This window comes from Cinclus cinclus, chromosome 8 (assembly GCF_963662255.1).
Source record: "Cinclus cinclus chromosome 8, bCinCin1.1, whole genome shotgun sequence".
In the NCBI taxonomy this organism is placed as follows: domain Eukaryota; kingdom Metazoa; phylum Chordata; class Aves; order Passeriformes; family Cinclidae; genus Cinclus; species Cinclus cinclus.
Genome location: NC_085053.1, coordinates 24,904,960 through 24,928,016, shown reverse-complemented (window position 1 = coordinate 24,928,016; position 23,057 = coordinate 24,904,960). Strand labels below are relative to the sequence as shown.

General features: G+C 37.0%; 1 protein-coding gene across 1 annotated transcript; it reads left to right on the top strand.

Annotated features, from left to right (window-relative positions):
* The first annotated feature begins 1,019 nt into the window (after positions 1–1,019).
* Positions 1,020–22,466, top strand: LOC134046846 (epidermal growth factor receptor substrate 15-like). Its single transcript, XM_062497659.1, has 13 exons — positions 1,020–1,190; positions 5,795–5,956; positions 6,575–6,772; positions 8,639–8,836; positions 9,399–9,473; positions 9,808–9,898; positions 11,189–11,224; positions 12,006–12,142; positions 13,754–13,823; positions 15,033–15,109; positions 15,615–15,777; positions 18,500–18,678; positions 20,552–22,466. Exons 1-13 carry the CDS (start codon positions 1,020–1,022, stop codon positions 20,696–20,698), a joined length of 1,704 nt encoding a protein of 567 aa, XP_062353643.1. The 3' UTR covers positions 20,699–22,466.
* The last annotated feature ends 591 nt before the right edge of the window (positions 22,467–23,057 follow it).

Below are 23,057 nucleotides of genomic sequence, written 5' to 3'. Positions count from 1 at the left end.
TATGGTTTAGCAGCAAACAAAACTTTCTCAGCTTGAGTAAAGAGAACTTAGAGTAGACCTGCTTTACTTCAACACAGAAGATGCTTTCTTCTGTATATCAAATAAGACTAAACAAATAAATAGTTTTAGACTGATTAACAATCTACTGCTATTAAAATACGAACTTTCTTAGTTTCAATTTATACCAGTAATACAATCTAATAGCTTTTCATTATGGTATTTCATTTAGAAATGTTAGGTTTATTGTTCAGATTCTAACTTCAGTGTGTGTATTGGTTTATTAACAGTTCTTGTGAAAGTAAATACAGAAGATCATGTAAAACTGTAATGCTTAATGTTTTTCTGCCTCTGTGAAAGGAGAAAGGATTCCATATGCTGTCTAGAGAGAAACACTCATGATTTTTTAATAACAGTAACACTTCTGAGTTGAGTGGATTTTTTTCCTTTCTTAAAGGTATTGTTATGTCTGACTGATGAAAATTGATTGATGATAATTCCCCTGTCATCAGCAGTCACTTAAACTTGAATAAATGTCTGTAGAGGCAGGCTTGATATGACACAGCAAATCACTCCGTGTGGAGTGTCTGAGCAGATCATGATTCCGGCAAGCCAAGCCAACCTTCCTGCTCCTGCCTGAGCTTCCCAAGAGACAGATCCAAAATCTGACAGGCAAAGGGCATTAATGGGCTCTATGGGCCTGTGGGAGTGTTCCCTAGCTGCTGTGAGCACAGGCATTGCTGTGTTTGCAGGGGTTAATAGATGGAATCTGATGCAATCCCTCCCACTTTTCCTAGCAGTTTTCATTAGACAAGTGCTCCATAGCAACAGTGAGATCACTGGAGACAGTATTTCATTGATTTCTGCCTCCCGCCCCCTTCCATTTTTGAGCCATTCTTATCATTGGAGTGCAGTTGGTGGAAAGACAGGGGGGTTTATGCAGAGCACTTATGTGGGCTTCTGTCTTGTAAATAATTTGGAAAGCAGAAATCCCTCACATCTTTTGTGTTTAATGTTTCACTATGTATTTAAAGAGAGATACAGGCTTAGGGGGCTGGATAACTGTACCTGCTGTAGCTGATGTTCTTAAGTATTCTTGCATTGTTTGCTGGTCTTCCAGGGAAAAGAATAATGTAGAGCAAGACCTGAAGGAGAAAGAAGATGCCATCAAGCAGAGGACAAGTGAGGTCCAGGTAAATAAATCACCAAATTATTGTTCAGACACCTGATATTGCATCATGTGTTGTTTTAATGACAGTGGAATTACTGAGTCTTTAGATCATGTCACTTATCCAGTAAAAAGAAAAAAAAATGGTGGCTAAGAAAAAGAATGTACTTTGAAGTGTATTTTCTACATAATTTTGGGTTTGTGTAGGAGTGTATAATTATATAAATGGGCAAGCTCCCATAGAATATATAGCATGCATGGAGTTTGAAATGAAAAATATTGCAAAAGGCTAGAATTTTCTTTCCTTTTTTTTTTTTAAGCAAGACTATCTACTGTGTAATTAAAATTAAAGAGGACACTGTAGCACTGTAAATTAATTAATAAACTTAAGTGGCTGAATTAAAAGGGCTTGTGTATAGGGCTGCTTCTTAAGAGGTGCAGTAATTACCAGCTTGGGAGAAATGTTGCCTCAAGTTAATTTTGCCTAATAGAAGTGAATTTTTAAAAGAATCTGTTGATTTTTATTTGAAAGGATGATACTGAATTTCTTGAATATCTGAAAATTTAAATTTACAAGTGTTTTGCGGGCGTTAAAAATTATGCAGTCAGCATCAGTGATTAGAGTGCTGACAGACTAGCCAAGCTCTGAATTAAATATTGCAAAGCAATATTTCAATTGAATTTCCAGTTGCTGTTTAAAGAAAGAAAATCTTCAGTGTGATATCTGACCACTTTTATTTATTTCTAAATTTATTTTAAGAATCTATAGTTTTCCATAATCTTTACTTAAGAGCAAATAATGCAAGATTTCGGCATTTCCATTTCAGTTGGCTTGAAAAGGAGCTAATGCGTTACAAGAGCTGTGAATTTTGTGCAGGATTATTTAATACCCTCGGAGCCTGGATGATAATTAATGGTGTGACCTTTGAGGAGATAATCAGATGCTGGCCTGTTGGCCATGCTGGCAGCAGCTCCAGCAGCTGCAGGAATGCGTGTGGAAGTTGCCCATGCCTGTGCTCCACGGTCATTCCTCTCCCCACCCTGCAGATTCCCTTTCCCACTGTTCACAGAATTCTCAGGGGTATTCTGGCTTTCCACACAAAGATTATTTTGTTGGTGTCTTCTGGGATCTGTGTTTGCTCATGTGAGGGTTGTGTTCTCTGGTGTCTTTGCACAAAAGGTTTGTAAGCTTGATAAAAACCTTACCTTGAATGTTACAGTGTCATCCCTGTGTGTTTGATAGGCACTAGCATCACAGAATCCCCTCAGTCTCTATATCCTGAGCAGTGCTGTTGGGAGCAGCTGTCTCAGGTCTCTAACCTGTTAGTGGTCACAAGCTGTTTGATAAATACAGTTACAGAGTTCTGTCAGACTGCAGAGAAGGAACAATGTATTGTCAGAAAAACAAGAAAACTCCAGGATCAAACAGGAAATGGCTGCAGCATTTATTTGATCTGGTTGCCCTTTACCTTTTCTTATTCCTGACTGGTGGAGGATCTGCATGTTTCAACAAACTTTCTAGAACTTCAGGGAATAATGTGGCAGACTAAGGGTATCTTTGCCTCATGTTTTTTCTTCTGGTTTTATTCTAATGAGGGCATTTCTAAAGATGGTCTACAAAACCAAATTGCTCTAACCTGCCTCCTTGCTTCAAGCTAGTTTTGTATCATGACACTTCAGGGTTTCTGATACCAGAATTCCTTCTACAGACTTATTTGTAATCTCAAATATAGCCATGGTCAGTGATCAATCAAACTAATTTGTACAGGAGGAGGGAAAGAATGGTAGCTTTTTCTTCTATAAAATAATTTCAATACTATATAAATAGGTACTAAAAAGCAAAGGCAGAAAAAGAGTTGTAAGGAAGATCTAGCATATTGATGGGGTTTAATATGCTTGGTAAAATATTAGCTCTTTAGTACCAAAGACTAGAGGGTGTTTCCTCAAAGTTATGTGCACTGAGTATCCCTCGGAACCAGATTTTCCTTTTCTCTATTGCAGTGCACCAATGCTTTTAGAAAGCCAGTGAAGTTTACTTCTCTGTCCTCTTGCAGGTTTAACATTTTCTAGCACGTGAATTTTCTTGGGAAGGACAGCCTGGCAAGCTATTAAATCCATTGTCCATGGAAATATGGATTCCTAAACTTTCCTTATCCTACACTATATTGGCACAAAGAGTTACAATGATCATAAATCTAATACAAGGATTACTATTACCATCAGAATGCCAGTTTGTAACACCTCAAGTATCTTAGTGGTTTTCATTTAGATCTCATTTGGTGCTTGAACATTAAATGCTGTTTCTATGCTCAAGGGTGTTCTTTGAAATTGAAGCTTAATTGGAGCCTGTTTTACTTCATGAAGAGGCATCTTTGAGTATTATAGCCAGTTTTGCATGTTGTATCTACTCCAACTTTTAATTCTGGAGAGGTTAGGTGCATATGTGAACAAAAACCACCACAGATTTTGGGTTTGGTTGGGTTTTTTTCCTTCTTTTCTCTTCTGGCAGCCATCAGGCTTAGTTTGGTCTCTTCAATGCTTCTCTACTGCTGTGCCTAGGACAGGCAAAAGTGGAGGCAATCTATATTTAGCTTATGTGGATGTGAATTCTTGCTTCCTTTAGGAAAAAGGAGGCTGAAGTCTCTTTAAGCTGTCACTTTTTTCCTCCACTGCTTGTGTTAAGAGTCAGCTGATCCTTGCTTTTCAAAGCCACGTGAAAATGAATGGATCAAGAGTGTCCCAGTTATCCAAGTCAGTAGCTGTTCTAAAGAGCTTTTTGTGTGTTCACTGTTTTTTCTCTCATGGGTTAGAAATATTGAGTATTTTTCCTAGTCTGATTGATGTGTACTGACATAGTCTTCACTAAAATTCAGATTTGATTTGCAGGGATTTTGTGGAGGGCTTTTTGTGTCTTAGTTTGGGAGATTTTTTTGCATGGTTTTGTGGTTGATTTTTAATGTAAAAGCATCTGTGATGTATCTTTGGATAGCCCTGCAGTTGTCTTGAGGTTACCTAATTCCCCAGCATCTGACTCGGCTGCACTCTATGCCTTTCTATTCCTAGCTAGCTTTTTGTCCTCATTATGTGGAGGTGCTAGCACACAACACATGGATAAACTGTCTCCCTCACCAAATAGAACCCAAACAAAACACCCCTAGAAAAGGAGAGCGGGTTGTAGCTTAGAGCAGCACACAAATATATGATCCAATCAGAATTTCACGTCTGCTTTTCTTATCTTCCTTAATTTTTTTTCTCTCTCTTCATTTTTTTACTGTTGATTTTTCATGAAATTGCTGTATTTTCTCAGAAAGGCTGCAATCTTCTCTTTTCATCTAATATTTTTCCTTTTGTATTAATCCTTTTTGATCTCCCTGTATCACCTCTTCCTCCTGACTTTGATGATTCTTTCTTCTTCCTTATTTCTTTCCTTGACATGCTTTTCAGTGTCATCTCTGCAGCTTGTTGAAGTATAACCAATCCTGTTGCTCAGAAATGAACTTATTTTATTATGCTTCTTAATGTACTTAAAACACGACACATACTTGCTACTCTTTCATAAATCAAAAGATTCCATATTGTTGTGTATGAAATGTGCATTTCTTACATGTACTGGTAAAAAAAATTAAGATTTTGGCTCATCTTTGCAAAATTTGGGGCAGGAATGCCCTTGGAGACAGTGCATTTGGGTTAATGGTCTTTCACCATACTCCAAAAAACAGTTCCTATTTTTGGCCATATGTTTTTGAAGGGGGAAGGAGCAGAATAAAGGATCTTTATTATCACAAAATTTCAGGATGGTTTGGTTGGAAGGGGCCTCAAAACCCATCTCATTCCAACCCCCTGCCATGGCCAGGGACACTGTCCACTGTCCCAGGTTGCTCCAAGCCCCATCCAACCTGGCTTTGGACACTTCCAGAGGTGGGGCAGCCACAGCTTCTCTGAGCAACCTGTGCCAGGGCCTCACCACCTTCACAGCGAAGGATTTCTTACAAATATCCCTTCTAAACCTGCCCTCTGTCAGTGTGAAGCCATTCCCCTGTGTCCTACAACTCCATGTCCTGATTAAAAGTCCATCTCCAACTTTCTTGCAAGCCCCTTTTTGTTCCTGGAAGGGGCTTTAAGGTCTCTCTGGAGCCTTCACTTCTCCAGGGTGAACAACCTGAGTTGTCTCAGCCTGTCTTGATAGCAGAGGTGCTCCTGCCCTCTGATCATCTTCATGGACTCCTGGACTCACTCCAACAGGTCCATGTTCTTAATAGGAAACTCAGTAAAACATAGTGCTAAAACACAGGACAGAGACATATAGCAGCCTCAATAAAGACAACTTCGAAATTCAAAGTGAAAGCCTGACCTCCCTTTGAGGAAAACAGTTTATCTGTGTGTTGGTGTATGATATCAATACTTCAGTGAGATTTGTTTTACGGAAGAAAAGCAAAGGCAAACAGCCTGATTATTTTTTATGTCCTTGAATTAGAATCTGAAAGTACTTGCTTGTCTGGTATCCATGCAAGCTTCTGGAAGGTAATTTGTTGATACTTTGAAATCTGGGTTAGCACTGCACTTTGTACTGCAGAATTCAGTGGTTAGGGGGAGAGAGGGAACAAATGTCAAGCTGATGTTTTATTTCAGGATCTCCAGGATGAAGTAAAGCGGGAGAGCAGTAATCTGCAAAAGCTGCAAGCTCAGAAACAGGAGGCACAGGAAACCCTTAATGATCTTGATGAGCAGAAGGCCAAGTTGGAAGAACAACTTAATGACATCAGGCAGAAGTGTGCAGAGGAGGCCCATTTGGTAAGGTCTGGTAGGAAGAGTAAATGCCTTGTCTTGAAGAACTCAGCCTTGCAGAGTTACACTTGTTGGAGAAGGAAAAAAAGCTTTAATTAATAAATAGCCTGAGTGTCATGGTTTTGTGACTGACAGAGCATAAGAAATACATCACTTGCTTCAGTGTTCCTAATTTAGTATCAGTGTGTCAGCAAACATATTGAGATATACTTGCACACAAACAAGGTTTAAAACAGACAGCAAAATTATGATACAATAGAAATGTTGTTAGAACCACTAATTACTGGTACTGATTTCTTTGTGGTAAAAAAAAATATTATCTTATGTAATTTTTTTCTAACATAAAACTATTGTATTTCTTTAAGGTCTGAAATTATCTTTTCAATATTAGAAATATCTGCATTGGTCAGAAGAACAGCTAAAGTACTCTGTTCTTATTGAGACCAATAGACAATTAACTGTTCATTTGGATCTGATTTATAATCTCTGCAATAGCTAAGAGATTTTTTACTTTTTCTGGTCATAAATAATATGTATTTGGATGTTTTTGGAGTGTTGTTCGGGTTTCTGGGTGTGGGTTTTGGGTGTTCTTTTTTTTAACCTGAAATACTGTTCACGCTTTAGATTGCCATGCTGAAGGCTGAAATAACAAGTCAAGAATCAAAGATTTCAGCGTATGAAGATGAACTGACCAAAGCCCAAGAGGAGCTGAGTCGCCTGCAGCAAGAAACTGCAGAGCTTGAGCATTGCATAGAGTCTGGGAAAGCACAGCTGGGGCCTCTTCAACAACATCTGCAGGATTCACAACAGGAAATCAATTCAGTAAGGCAGTGTGAAAGACCCACCCCCCCAAAGAGTATTTTGAGCTGGCAACCTTTAGTGTGGTTTGCCTTAAGGGGAAGGCATTTATTCCTTTTTTCTTCACTGTTTGCTCATGTCTTTAGTTACTTACACATGTGTTCTGTGCTAGTAGTTGTTGGAATTTTTGGATGCTGACTTAAGTCACTCAAGATACTTCATGGTCTTTCTCCAAGTTTGTTAATTAAAGGGATTAATTTATTATACTCTATAAATAATTTGTTGTAATGTAATGCATGAAAAATGGAAAACGCAGACTTACTTATCCAGTCGTTATTTAAGTTTTCATCCTCTGTGGCCTGGGATATGCTCTCACTATTTTTTTTTCAATTGACATGAAGTTGTAAATTGATGTGAGGTAGAAAATTGCTGATAGCATTTACTTAGTGTATTGGTGAAGGGGGAAAGTGAGGTGGATGGAAGAAGAAATTGGGTTGAGATTAGTCACTGAGAAGCAGAGAGCCCTGTGCTTTCAAGTGGCTGCTGATGCACAAACACTTTCAGTTTCTCTTTGTAATCAGTGATTTGTTATTACTTCGGTGATGCATCATCTTGCACACCCTTTCCTCATGGTTCTCCTTCCCTCTTGCCAGCTGTGTTATGTATTAGCCACTCACACTGATACCAAGTTGAAAACAAAAGGCAGAGCCTACCTTTGAACCCTAGAAATGGCTTCAGGGTTGGTCATTTCACACAATTCACATCTGTAACTTGCTAACGAATCTTAAAGCATTCATAATTTTAAAATATGGCTTTTACTTCTCAGATGAGAAGTAAACAAATGATTTTTTTCATCAATTCATCCCAGGTGGAGAGAATGTTATACCACTTCAGTGATTTTATATGGCAAGAGGTGCTTGCCATGAACAGATTTGAGACTGATAATATAAATGGTTATGCTTGACTTTACTACAGATTTTTTTTTAATTAGGTTTTATGACAGTACTCCTGATTTTATTGCTCTTGACTCCTAAATAAGGAACTGTAGGTGCTTTGGTGCTTTAGGCAAGATTGTCTAAGGACTGGTCACTTAACTTGAAAGACACCTGGTAGCATCTTTGCTGACACCCCAGTAACTCTCTTAGGTGACTGACCTAGCAGAGTTCAGTGGGATTTAGGCACCTGAATATCTGGACTAGGTTTATTCTTTTGCATAACCTGCCACATCCAGTAATTCCTTCATAACTGGCAGGTTGGTTGTAAATGTTTCCTGTAAGGCACTTCATTAAGCATATTGCTGAAATAACAACGTATGAATATAAGTGTCTGCTTGGGAAGATAAACTTGGCTTTTGTAGACTTCAGAAGTCATGTGGGAGATGATAATGAAATCATAGTGTTCCTTCGTGGAAGATGAGAATTCTGATAAAGCAGACTTCTTAATTTTGAGTTTAAGGAAATTGCAAATACATAATTTAGGAAAAAAATCCAAACCACACACACACAAACCCCAATCCAGAACAAAAAGAAGAAGAAGAAAAAAAAAGCCTAACCAAAACTCCCCAGCAAAACTAAACAAACAAAAAAACCCTGAAACTTTTGCAACTTTTCTGATGAGTTTGAATAGCTACAAGTCTAGGTGTTGCCAATGACACAGTCTTCTTCCTTGGCAAAAGGTGTGTCCTTCAACTACTCTGAACTTCTGGTAAGTAAGATTTCTGCTTTTCTCTCAATTTCCATCCTTTGGTTGACAATAGATTTTTATTATATTTGCTTTTGAAAATAAGATTTTCAGACATATATCAACCATCTTACATTTAGGAGGGGATGACCATTTACTGGCTTCCATGTGCTGCCATACTGATGCTAATACATTTATTTCTGTTTACAGGTGCAGACAAAGCTCCTTGAGCTGAAAGAACTGGAAAATAACCAATTTAGTTGGCACTCTCAGCCCCATAGTACACTTGTTAATGGAACTGTGGATCATTCCAGTCTTAGCAACAGCAGCAGTGAAACTGCAAACCTTAATGAGAATGCTGAGAGGGGAAGTATAGCAGAAGAGGAACAAACAAACTCTGTCTCTCCAGTGAGTAGTGTATTGCCTGCTTGATCACGATGCATTGCAGCTGTGAAGTTGGAATAAGTTAAGAATGTACCAAGATTGATTATGTTTTTAAACACTTGCACAACTGAAATTTCAGGGTGTTTTTCTGAGGGACTGTGTTTCCACATATCTGAAAGTTCATAAGCAGAAAAGGAGGTAATTTTAGCTTGCCTGGAAAGTAGCAGTAACATTTTTTTTTCTGTATTTATTTCCAAAGCAAAATATCATACATTGAATAGCAGAATTAACATTAAAGGAGAGCAGCTGTCTCCATTTGGTGCAACAAGAGCAGAATAAGAAAAAGTACAGAAAATCTAAAACTGTCTTTCTTTAAATGTTCCTCCTTATGTCTCAGTAGATTCATGATGGATTTATTTTTTAAAGCTTTTACAGGATTTATGGAACACTAAAGTATGTGCTATAATAAGTATGAATCTCTTGAAGTATGCTTCAGTATATTCTGTGATTCTGTTTAAGACTTAAAATTTTATTGAGCAGTCTTGCATTTACTTATTTATGGTGAATTGCTTTTATCCTTGTACAGATAAGGAATAGTCCTGAAACAGCAGTCTCCGTTGGAGAAGAGAAAGAGACCCCAGCTGCAACTGTTACCAAAAAAGTGAGCTTGTTCAGGTCTGGGGGAGGAAAAAGTAGGTTTAAAAAATCCTGGTGAAACTGTTTCAGGCTTGCATGGTGGTCATACAACAATAGAGTAATTGTCACTTCCTACTAGTTTCATTTAGTGTGATGTCTTGAAAACATTTAATCTCGTGTTACAGGCAGGTTGTTGAAAAATACTTTGGATCTCCATTGATGAATTGTATAGAAATCCAGCTGTCGCTTTGCTTTAAGCTTTAAGAAACCACTGAATGGTAACACGAGATGACATAAGTGTATTCTCTCCTTGTAAGTCTTAAAAATGTAATATGTTTCTCTCCTTCTGCATTGCCCAGGAAGATCCATTTGATGCTGAATCTCATCCGTTGCCTGATCTTGTTTCTGAAGCCAGCTTAGAGTTCTTCCAGTCTGACCCTTTTGTTGGCAGTAAGTAAACATTTCTCTCTAAGTGCAGATTTGCAGAAACAGGTCTTGTGTGAATTGTGTGAATACATCAAGACTCATCCTTGCCTTGAGACTGGTCTTGATAGAATAAATCTGAAGATGTGTGAGTGACAGGAGCGTGGAGCTAATAGTGTTACAGGAATAGAAGTAATAGAAATGACAGTTCCAGGGTGATTCTCCTTATTTGATCTGGACTTCCTAATGAGCTCTGAAAATTGCTCCTTTCCCTCACTGCTTTCCCTGAGGGCTTCTCTTCCCCATCCCCTCCCTGCCTCTGCCCAGGTGGCATTTTGGCTGTAAAGGTGTGGGCAGGCTTTGTGATAGGTGTGGTGTCAGTAATCTGATCGACAGCCCCAATCCACAAACAGGTCAGCAGAGGGTTCTCTGGGCTGTGTTGTGGGGAGGGTGTGGGTGGTTCAGAGTGAATGGCTGTGGCCTACTTCTGGTGAGTTTGGCTCTCAGAACAAGGTAATGTGGAACTGCACCATCTGTTCATCTCGTGGAAGTGCTGGGCTTTATTTTAAGAACTTGCCATTGACGAATAATGTTGCTCTGCTCTTATTTTTTATGGAAGGAATGATCTGCCTATATGGAGCCAGTTGGGGAAGGGAAGTTCATTTGAATTAACTGCTGCAGCAGATGTTCTCAACTACATTAATATGATTTTACACACTTTCAGATCAACATGGTCTGATCAATTTAGCTTGTATTGCTTGGAAAGGAAAATAAGCTAATTCGTTTCAGATCACTTGGCTTCTGAAAGAATGTCAGTGCAGATTGAATATTTTTAATGAATAAATTAAACTAATTTAAAACAGCTTGAATGTTTCTGTGTAGATACTGCTTGATTTTTGTTTATACTGAGGTGGTCTTACAGCACATAACAAGGCCTTTCTTTCAGAAGAGAAAAGGTCTGTCTGTTAAGAACCAAACTTTCAGGCTTTGAGCACTCAGTATATTCAGGGGTAATACCCACAGCTAGAAGACAGGCTATCTGTCTCTCAGATGTACATGAGAAAGTAGAAATGACTTACAATCATGCATCGAGTACTGAAGTGAACACAGTGTCTGTGTACCATCCCCAGTGTCTGTGACAAACAGAACTGGGACCCATCTCAGTAGCTGGCCTGGATTGCTGCAGTGGTAATACTGCATTATGTGGGTGTTTGTGGACAACAGCCAACAGAAATGCAGCTTAGAGATGGCTGCTTTTGTGTGTGTCTTGTGATGGTAATAAGCTGTGTAATTAATATTTTCTTTTCTTTTGAACAGGTGATCCCTTCAAGGATGACCCTTTTGGAAAAATTGGTAAGTAACTTTATAACTCATAATGTGTTTGTTTTTCTAGATGGTTCTTGCTAGTGGGGAACATTGTCACCCCTTTCAGAGGAAAAAAGTATGTAGAAATGCCCCCAATAGTCCTATGTGTGACATTAGCACCTGGCAACTTGTGTTAAAACTTTTCAGGGAAGTCCATTGCCAGTGAATTTTGGTCTTGTTGGAAGTTCCTTAGTTGGGATTTAAGTATGTGAAGGTGATGAAGGCCCCAAACACTTGCTGCATGTTTTATTTGCAAAGTAATAGGACTCTGTTCTTTTAAAAGCTCTTACCACACCAACTTCCTTTAGAATCAAGTACTGAAAAGGTGGGAAGTCTCTATTTAGATTGCTTGGTCCTGAGTGGAGTTACTGGTGGCAAAAAAGCCAAATAACCAGTGGGAAAGCAATAGTAAAATATGGTTGAGTATCAAGTACCAAATAAGAACATTAATTGGGCTTGGGGAGTGCAGGAGAGTTCTTAGAAGCATTAGGTTCTGTAAAATGCTTCATTTTTAGGGTCTTTGTTAAAGAACATATACGCTGAGATGATTCTGGAACTGCTGTTTTCATGATGTGCAGAAAACTTTGGCTTGTCTGATATTTTGAATCACAGAATAAAAATTATTCACAGGCAAATTTCATATTTCAAAGGTCCTTGGTCTTAAATGTGTCACTTTGTAGCAATATGAAAAAAGCAATACATTGTTTAATTTTTAGTATATCAGCTAAGTAAAGCAAGCAGAAATATTAGGGAGATGTTTACTTTTTAGATCCCTTTGGTGGTGATCCCTTCAAAGGCTCAGACCCTTTTGCAGCTGACTCTTTCTTCAAACAATCCTCCACCGACCCTTTTGTGACTGCTGGCACTGATCCATTTAGTTCTGCAGACAACAGTAATAGTACCACAGTAAGTTTGGTGTCACACCTTTTCCTGCTTTCTCTACGTCAGTTGGACAAAATAACCTATTTTGTACATTTAGACATGCTTTAAAAAAATGATGCTCAGAAATCATATAAAGGTTACCTCTGATCCCCTGGCTCTGTCTTGTCTTTTTGTGTCCTATTTTCTAGAAATAGTCACAGATGAAGTAGAAGTAAAAATAAAAATATTTTTAAAGTATTTCACTGTGGATCTTCATTGCTCCACAGCTAAGAGCATTTGACAGTAATGACTGTCATTATTTAACAATGACTTAAGCTTTAGAGCTCTCCAACAGTTCTGTTAGTTGGCAGAAAATATTAAATGGAAAGAAGTCCAGGATCAACCTCACCAGGTTATGTTCAGACACTTAATTTTTGCCTCCACATGCTATAGTATCAAGAACTATGTGCTGTATTTTATCTGAAATCTGAAGCAGTGCATGGGGTTTCCTCTCAGAGAAGTCAGATTGTTCTATAGTGTATGTTTAGGTTTTGGTATGGTTTGGGTTTTTTTAATAAGAATCACCAAAGGTCTCTCATAATGTGTCAATACCTACTGAATGTACTTCTTTCAAGGGTATTTCAGTCTAACTGTTAGCTCACATTATAAATGAGCAGTTACTGAATAGTCTGGAACCTTTAAACCTTTAATAAGGTAGAGCTGGGTATAAAACTCTCTCTGGTGTAGACTAGAATTGTTGAATATGCAATATTTAAAGCTGATAGACAATTTAAACAGCTGAAATTCTTCATGCCATTAAGTTTGTGTCTATTCTTTTGCCATCTCCTTTCCTTTCCAATGCTGTTTCTGTTCATGCCTCACTTCCAGCTTTATGTGTGCATAAAACATGCATAGGCATATATAGAACTCAGATACATGTGAATTAAGAGGCAAGTTAAGTGGCTGTAGAGTGTGCCTGAGGTACACCCACAGCAGCCAAAAGTGAGAAATCACTGCAGCTGACAGTGGTGGTCCTCCCCTTCCCCATGGTGTGCACACTGTGCACATCTCAAGGTCATATTACACACCACAGCCTACACCCCCAGCCTTAAAAATTTGATTTCTACAATCTGTAATAATTGTCACACTATCCTTTTCAAAGTCTTGATGTTCTAATGTAACCAATTCTTGGTCTTATTACAGTTCAAAGGAAGAAAAAAAAAGGGAGGTCAGAGCTGTGGTGTGGGATTAGCGGTGGATTCTTGAGATCTGTACTTCAGAACTGAAGTTAGACATTTATCCTAAAAGGTTTACCACACATCTCTGTAGTGTTGAAATCTTAGATCTTCATGAAGATGGCTGTGGTTGTAGAAATCTGAGGTCAAAACTGAGTGGTAGATATTCTTGGCTGTTGCATTAGGTGTTATGAAGTATGTTGCACATATTGCACCTTTTTTCCATCCTTTCAAAGTACTAATCAAAACTGAGAGGAAGAGTTTCTATTAACAGACTTCTTTACTGATGCTGATAAAAGCTATTTCCAGAATGTGTTATCTTAAAACTTCTAAACTAAAATAAATGGTGACTGTATTCTTAGATTGAAGAATCTTTTAAGCTGAAAAGCAAATTTTCCTCCAAAGGAATTTTTTGTTTTAGACAGAGTTATCAAAGAAGAATGACCCTTTTGCTCCTGGTGGAACCACTGTTACTACATCAAATGATCTAGGTAAAAGTAGATTGTACATATCAAGTTTCTTGGGTTTTATTTTTGCTTTTACTTGCCTTTGCTTCTAGTCTTTTAACTGAATTTGCAACAGAGCATTATAGGGATTTCCCATGTTTTCTGAATATTCCAATCAAGTGTGACATAAGATGCCTTTTTTCAGGGGATAAATTTATAAACCAAAATTGACTCTATCTGTAGTGTTTATCACTGAAGACTGATTCAACAAACTGTTCCTCTGCTTTACTAAAACTGGGACAGTATCCTGATCTAAGTGTTTGGTGTATTTGGATGGTTTGTACTGCTTCCCATTAGGGTTGTTTTCAGAAATTCCATGTCACTTTCTAAGTAACATCAGGAGTGCTCTGCACCACCAGAGGAGATGTGGAATAGAGGAACTCCTTCATCAAAATTTTTTTACTGCTTGAGTTTGCTCCTTCTGTGACCCTCTGTCATCTAGGGCTAAAGATGATTTAGGGAAGGCTCTTAACTCCTATTTTCCTAAACTGCACTGACAAGTGATAATCCAAAACAGGAATGTGTGTGTGATTTTGTATTGTAAAGCTGTTCATTTTAATTGTAGGGAAAAAAATTGTGTTTTTTAGAGATGCAGAAGTGGGTATGGCACTTCCTGCTCTACAGTACAGTAGTAGTTTTCACATATTTTAGGCACATGAGAATGAAAAGGTACTGTTGAATTAGACTGGGAGGATATGAGGTTCAGGTACTTGATTTCTCAAGTGGGTCTGCAGTCAGAAAAGAGTTCTGTTTCATGTTCATATATCTATACACATAAATATATATATATATACATATATATGTCTGTATATGTATATTTATGGGTGTATGCACACAAAAAAACACCTCTGTGTGTATACATACATGTATCTCAGCAGAACATTTCCAGTAGTATGATTAAGATTATTTGATACTTTTAGTGGAATTTAACTTTTTTAATGTAGAAGAATATAGCAGTATTTATTTTGAATTCTTTCCTGTTCAGGTTTATTATTTTTAATTGGAAGTTGACACTTAGAATTTTTGAAAGAGCTACTTAATAACTTGAAGTGCTCACCTCATAAAACACTCCACTTAATTAGTTTACTTTGCAAAATATCTAATTGTTGCTATTTTGTAATAATGGTAATGGGAATTTTTTTTCAGTCTTTTATATTTAACTTTCAGTTCTTTGCTTGATTTATGTGCATTTAGCTACAGACCCCTTTGCCTCCCTGTTTGGAAGTGAATCCTTTGAAGGTGGCTTTGCTGACTTCAGCACGCTGTCAAAGGTAATACGAAGCTGCTGCTACTCACAGAAAATGCATGAAACTGCAGTGACAAGACAAAGCTTATTCAGTTGCATTACAGTTTTTTTTTTGCCACTACTAAACACTTATAATGGCTGATTTGCTTGAAATAGAGGTCTTGATAGCAAATTGTCGTGCAATTCTGTGAAGAATGCAATGTAATCTCTTTGGCTTGATAAGTATTTTCTCTTTATTTCCAGTGATACACTAATTTATTTATTTATTTTTAAATTTGCTGAGTTTAGCAGCAAAAGTACTAGTTTTTCATGTTTAACTGCTTTCAACTTTATAGTGCTGTACATAGTGGCTATTCCTGATTTTTCTTTCTGTTCAGTCTTCTGGAGTATGTGGATATATGTAAAAACAAGCAGAAGTTTTCTTTAGTCTTAGTCCAAACTTTCAGTTCTGAATTAATACTGTATTATTGAAGAGAATGTCTGGTAGCACTGCACTGAAAATGTGTGTGTTGCTGTTTTCTTTGTTGAAGGCCAACAATGAGGATCCTTTTAGCTCTTCCACATCAGGCTCTGTCAGCAGCGTCACCATAACTAAAAACTTATTTGAAGAACCACCAGCTAAAAATGAGGATGTTCCTCCTGCACTGCCCCCTAAGACAGGAACTCCCACCAGACCCTGTCCACCACCACCTGGTAAGGGCTGACACTGAGATGTGGTAACAATCAGCTGTTTCATGTTGGCAGAAGGACAGGAATTGTGAGGGGAGGATAAAGGGTCTGAATTTAAAGTTAATGAGCAAGATGTGGAGCAAGATGTGAAACAAGTTCATTCCTGATCTGTTGGTCATTTCCTCAGAGTTAAGTTTTTCATGGTATTTGGGATCAGAGTTTGAAGAGACAAATGATTTAGGAAGTAGGTAAAAAGACTTGTTACAAATGTGTGCAAGACCACAGTATAGCTGCAAATTAAATGGTTGCTAATGTGCTACATTGTGAATCTTGAATTAAATGATGATTAAAGTGAGAATTTAGTGTGCTTTATACATCGCAAACACTGGTGGGTTTAATGCAAAATTAATTTAAAAGGGTTAAAGAACTGGCTCGTTTTCAGGTTAACTCTTTCTAGATAACCTTTCCAGAGGTTTGTAGCAGTAACAGTAATAAACCCACGTTCCTTAGGCTGTTTTCTCCTCTGTGGCAGAGGAGTTTCTGGGATGTCCCATGACACAAACCACTCTGCTTTCCAGAAAAGGCCATGATTATCATGCATAACAACACCTTTTTGTGGTTGCAACAAGATCATATTACAACAGGCTACTTACTCACTCTTAATTTGTTTTTGCAGACATAGGAAAATATATTTCTAGTGTTCCTTTAAAAATTTCTGTCCTCTGTTTCATTGTCTTTAAAAACTCTACTGTGTCATTTGTTTCACTGTTACACTACATGGATGAGTCTTAAGGTATTTTGAGAAACTGTAGCATGAAACTTAGATGTGTATTCATCTTTTCCTCAAAAGAAGGGGAACACAATAGATACAGGAGTGCTCACACTGAAGTTTAAATTCAGCTGTTTAGTTTCTAATGTTGCTGTGAGATCTGGTTCATGCTAATGCCTGGCAAATAATCATTTCCATTGTAAATAACATTAAAACAGCTGACATGGCAAGTGATGATAATTGGAATGTTTGATCTTGGTCCTTATTTAAACATGAAAAGGATTTCTGACTTGATTGTATGGGAGTGGCTGTGACATGCACTTTTGGAAGGCAAGCTTCTAGGGGTGGAACAGCAGCATCCTTAGCAACAGATGATTAGAAAAAAAAGGTGGTTTTGATAGGCACAGTTAAAATGTGGTTATCTTGATAAACATTCCAAATTAATTATTTTCCTACTGGAAATAAAATTTGAGGTATTTAAATGTAATTATTTTAATGACTTCCTTGGTCTGATTTGAAACAACAGAATGCTTTTTCAAAGAAGTACCTAAAAATCTTTCTTTTAATTATTCTCTCTACTGAAAGTAGAAGTGTGTAGAAGGGCTGTTGCCTCTGAATTCTGTTGCCTCTCTAGATACTGACAAACACCCTCATTTCCTGATTTTGGGGAAGATTTAGTGATTGTGTATTTTATATTCTTACAATTATTAACCCTTCAAATGCAGAAGTAAAATTCCCTGGTTAATATTTTGAGATGTTTCTCCCACACTTTTCAAGAAACAGGCAGGCATTATTTGTGAGTAAAAGAATATAGAATCACAAAATGGTTTGGGTTAGAAGGGACCTTAAGGATCATTCAGTTCCAAGCCCCTGCCAAAGGCAGGGACATCTTTCACTAGAGCAGGTTGTCCTTGAACACTTCCAGGAATGGGGTATCATCAGTGATACATGGATAGAACATAATCAACGAGAGAGATGGCAGGGTTATCTGGGAAGTGTCTTAAGTAAATCATGTTTACCAGGGGATGTTCTCCAAATCTCTAAATCATTGTCAGATGAGACTCTCTTTTGCTCTTATGAAGTAATTTTAAACTTATTTTCAATAGTGATACGTGAAATAATAAGCACCTTTTTTCAATTTTGTGGTTTTAATCTGAAATTGAAACAGAAGCTAGTTTTAAAATACAACCACTGCAAATGTGAAACCACTTGCAGAACCTGGTAGTAGAATTCAAGAAACTGCCCTGAAACCTTTTGTGTAAACACTAACATACAGAGGGAGTGATGGGATGAAATTCAGCTCAGCTTGAATTCTTGGAACTATTTGGGTTAATGTCCTCAACGGTGTTGAAAATTGACTGAGGTTAAGCTGAAAAAAACCCAACAAAATAAGTGGGGGTTTGTCCCTGATTCTGTTTATTTGGAGATACTTAGGCAAGAACTAACAAAACAGCTCAGCCTGTGATTGCTTGTTGTCATACTCCTTGTTTTAAACTGCATACATTCCTGGTCTTAGCATAGGGAGTGGTCATGGTATTTTGAAAACTTAAAAATGTAATGTATTTCTGCTCTCTGAATAAAACTGAGTTAACTTGAATGAAAGAAATAATAAAAGAGCCTTGCTGGAATGATCAAAGAGAGTTGATAACCAGAAAACAGTACTGTGCCGACAGAATAGGTGCTCACAACTGTTAGAAATTCTCTTACCAAAGTAGTTATTTAATATGCAACTGTGTTCCTGACTCATTAACATACATGTGTTCCTTTTTCACCCGAGTACCCTTTCAGAAAGTGTGGGCTGTACCCTCATTTTTTAAATTGGCAACCCTTCCTTTGAAACTACAGCTCCACTAGTTTGTGGGAAGATGTTGCATTCCAAGTAGCTTTTGACTGGGCTTTTTTATACTAGTTTTGGCATGTTACTACCTGATATCTTAAATTAATTTTAAATTCATTTTAAATTCATTTTAATCTAAGGGAAAAGACCGATCAATCAAATAGACTCTTCAGATTCCTTTAAGTCGAGCGATCCATTTCAGCCTTTCCCCACCCCAGACATTCCCAAAGAACAAGAAGCAGATCTATTCTGTGATCCATTTGCTCCCACCAGCATCAGTAAAGAGGCTGACCCCAACAATTTTGCAAACTTCAGTACTGTGAGTAAACACTTTTTACATTTGTTTCAGTATAATGGCAGCTTTGAAATGTTCACACTGAAGTCTTCAGTCTAATTTAAATTATTAAAACATATCCCATGTATGAAAAGGATATTGCTTCCAGTTAAAACAGTGTTTACATTTAGTTTACAGCTGAGGCTGTCCTAAAACAAAATGCTGCAAAATGTTGTAGTTAATGTTTAAATTGCATTGGGTTTATGCCCTTTTTCATGGAGGTCTCCTAGCTTTTAGAGGAGAGGATTTCAGAAATATCTATGTTCTAGGGATTATCCATGTTATCAATGTGTGCAGCAGATTTAAATTACAAATCTATAACAAGCACGCTGTTAACTACCCAATTAAAAATAAATCAAAATATGATTTTAACTCTCACTGAACTCTTTGGTCATAATTTTAACGTACTGAAATAATGGTAAACAGCCTGATAAAAATGTATGTTAATGAAATATAATTTGATGAGTTTTGAATGTAGTAAATTCCAGACTTATGCACAATGAAGTAAAATAGTAAGTGTCTCTTTATAACCATAATTCATTTCATAGAAGTCGTGGTGTCCAAGCAGTAGAAGCAAATCTAAAGGTTTGTGCATGCCTATATATTATTTTTTTCTTTTGAGCTTTTGCAAGTAGAAGTTTTGAAAGGCATCATCTCACTTTCAAGCCTGATACCTGTTAAATGCAATTTGCATTTACAGTTTCTTGATCATACTGCTCTTTTTCTGTTCAGGCCTAATAAACTACATGCTTGATTGACGTAGACTAAGGATTGTCAGGCTCTCCAAGTAGACTTGCACTGGTTGGTGTGTCTTGGAGCATAGTAGCTTCTGAAATGTGGTTATCCATCCGTGATAGTAGTTAGGGGCACTGAGAAGCCAGTTTGGAGGAGTGGCAAGAATGTTTATTATCTTTATGAAGGAAATAGTATTCTTTTCCAGCTGCAATTACTGAAAATACTGAATGCACTCTGGAGAAAACTCAGGTGTTTCTGCCTTTATTTCCCAAAGAAGCAGCTCAAAGCAGAGACCCCGGGGTCTCTAACATCTAACCCTTTCAATTAATGCTGGGACAGCCATAAGGACAGGGGCTTCACCTACCTCTTCTGCACCTTTTCTGCATGTTTGCTAGGAAGAAACTTTAGCCCAGTCTTTTGTATTTCATTTAAGATAATACCCTTAGCTGTCTCTGATTTATAATCATTGTACTAGAAGTATTTAGTTGGTTCTCATCGATATACATGGAAATCTGTTCTTTTCCCCCCTTTTCATAACATGCTGATCTTTCTCTGTATTACTACTAGCCTTCTAACTCTACATTTACTCTTATTATTTTGTTGCTTCTTGGCAGCGATATTTTTCATCTACACATTCAGAAACAGTCAGTTTACAGATAAATTTTTGCAGTCATTTTCACCTGGAAAAGTCATCCCTAATGAAAGCAGGATAAATCAGGATGCCCTACAGTGTGAATAGGAGTGTGCTTTGCAAAATGTTCTCCTGATTTATTCAAAGTTTTCCTTGTACAGACTGGTATTTATCCAAAATAAAACTGTATTTAAATTATAGCACTTTCTGCTTAGTAAAGTTTTAGAAACTTAATGCTGAAATTTGAAACATAACATATTTCATTAAAATACATCTGTTTGATTCAGTGCACTTCTTAGTAGTTAAACCTTGGACTAAGCCAATTTAGTCTAACACGACTACAAAACAGGTAATATTTTTGAAGACTAGAATATGTACAATTATTGAAAAACTAATTGTCCCTTAAACTGAGTGTTTAATAACATAAATAATAGTGAGTAATAATTATCACTGTATTATTAATCTGTTTTATTTTGTCTTTTAAACATGCAGTATTCGACTGAGGAAGACATGATTGAATGGGCTAAGAGAGAAAGTGAGAGAGAAGAAAAAGAAAGATTGGCAAGACTAAAACAGCAAGAGCAAGAAGACTTGGAACTGGCTATTGCACTCAGTAAATCTGAAATATCAGAAGCATGAAGTTTAGAATAAGATTTTATCTGACATAAACTGTTTTGTCCGTTTTCCTGAGTACCTAACATATTTAAATGTTAATCAGAAAATGCATATATACAAGAAACTATGAAAGGTTTTAAATTTCTGAAAGTGATGTGAATGTTTCTGATAAATTCAGTCCTTTTGGTTATTGTTTAAATAATTGTTAAGTTTAGCATTCAATTTCTTTCACGTTTTCAGGTGAGCAAAGTACTTTTCCCAGCTGAAAGCAAATTAGTTTAAAATGCAGATAGAGAGGATGGGGTTTGACTGTAATCTATCAGCAGTTGGTAATTGAGCATAAAGTGAACACAGCAATTATTCTGTCATGGCTGACTGTCTCCCATCAAGCAGTTAGTCACTGGAAACCTTTTATCCTTCTGAAGGGGTTTTAGTAATGCTGGAGTTGTGGAGTGCTTTATTTTATATGTATGCATATAGATTATTTTTCTCCTCGTTCAAGATTTTATGTTGGATTTAACATAATCTTCATGGAGTCTCCATCATAAAGGGTATGTCTTTCTGAAACCTTTATTGCTTTTCGTGCATGATCATAGGTTTTAAGACAGACCTGTTATTTTGTTTTATAAAGCAATTAAGCTGAAAATTCATGTGCATTTGCTGTTGGCTAAGGTGACTGTCAAATTGTGAGACCCCCACTGCTATTTGAGCCACTTTTGCCTGTGAAATATGCAGCTGAACTGGCAAGTTAATGCGTTCCATTTGAAATAGGATTGAGAATAGAAAGAAAAAACAGGTAGTCTGATTTCTATTTTTTTTAACCACAGTTGTTTTCTGTATATGTAATTTATTGAATGCCAACTGATAGTTGCACCTTAAACTGAATGATTTCTGAATGGTCACTGAGTCAGAGTAGGATTGATAGAATGTTAATGAAAATAACTTAATGAAAATAACTTATTGTTCATTTTGAATGAATTCTATTTGGAAAATAAGTTTCATTAAAATAATTCCAAAAAGAATAATCTTGAGCCCTATCTAAGAAAAATGGATGGCAGCAGCATAAGCATCTAGAGGGGGTTTTGTTTCTTGCACTTTTAACCTGTGGTATTTCTTTTGAGGAAATTGAAGTGTTTCAACACACAGCACTGGGGCAAAGGGGGAGAACTCAGCCATGCTTCAGTATATTTAAGCTCTTCCCATTACCTATCAATGCTGCTGTTGCATGAGATTGAGTGTTTTCAATTTTTCAGGAAAACATTAGTTACCTGACTGGGATGGTTTTTCTTTTGCACTGGGAGATGAGCATTTAAACATCTGCTCAGAAAAAAAAAGTAACTTAAAATTTTGCAAGTATTAAGTAGCTATAACTTATCTTATACATCTTTGTAATGAGTGTACACTAATCTTGCAAATCATATGCTTAACTGGATTACATAGTTTCTTATCTTTTGTTAAAAATGTATACTCAGTGGACCAACACAATATTATATGTATATATTATATATATATTCCTGCTTTCCTTTATGGAATTTAAAGTTTTGAGTCATTTGATGTTACATTTCATGTTACTGACTCTGACTATAGGACTTTTACTCAGACTACCAACAAACCACTGCTGTGAGCTAAATGGCATTACTTTATGAAGTTTTAACTGTTTGTTTTGGTTTGTTTTTTTTAAACAACTTGTTCAGGTGGGATTAGCCTCTATTTATAGACTTCCCTTTTGTTTAAAAATTCTAACAATAGCCTGTAATTATGAAGAAATAAAGTTTAAGTACATAAATGTGAACTGTTTGCCTGTTTTTTGAAGAGGATGCTGTGAGATGTAAAGCATTGTGTGAATATAATGCAGTGTGAGGTGTCCTGGCTCTAGTCTGCTCTCTGTGGCCTTTGCCACCTGACACACCTGCCATGGGTCACCTTCACAGAAATACAATCCAGTGGCAGAATTGTGGTGCCTTGTGTTATTTCCCCATTAACTTCTCAACATGTTCTTTTACCTACTTAAGTTTCAATTGGCTGTTCCAGAATTTGAATATTTAGTGAATTTATGAGTTCAGTATTGGAGTGTTGTAGTTGTGCTTTAGCCTGAATCTTAGAAGTCATTGTGTGCATGGACGTGCAACCTCGTGTTTTTGTTTTGTAATACTGACAGAATGGTGATTTAGATGATACTGGGTTTAGATAACAGAAGGTAAGATTGGGAAAGTAACATATTTGTTCAAAATATTGGCAACTAAAATTCTGTGTTTTCTTGTTATGGAATTCTGTATCTTGTCAGTGGATACTCTTGAATTTAATTCTATTGTTAACTAGTGTGAAGATTGACTTTCAGATGCATCCATTTTTTCTTATAAGAAGGAAGAGGACTGGTTTTCAC

Excerpts from the sequence above, each read along its gene's own strand:
- LOC134046846 (XM_062497659.1), top strand. The coding sequence starts at position 1,020 with ATGTATTTAAAGAGAGATACAGGCTTAGGGGGCTGGATAACTGTACCT. Across the intron at positions 9,474-9,807 it reads CTGCAACTGTTACCAAAAAA|GAAGATCCATTTGATGCTGA; the intron begins GTGAGCTTGTTC and ends TGCATTGCCCAG. Across the intron at positions 18,679-20,551 it reads ATTTTGCAAACTTCAGTACT|TATTCGACTGAGGAAGACAT; the intron begins GTGAGTAAACAC and ends TTAAACATGCAG.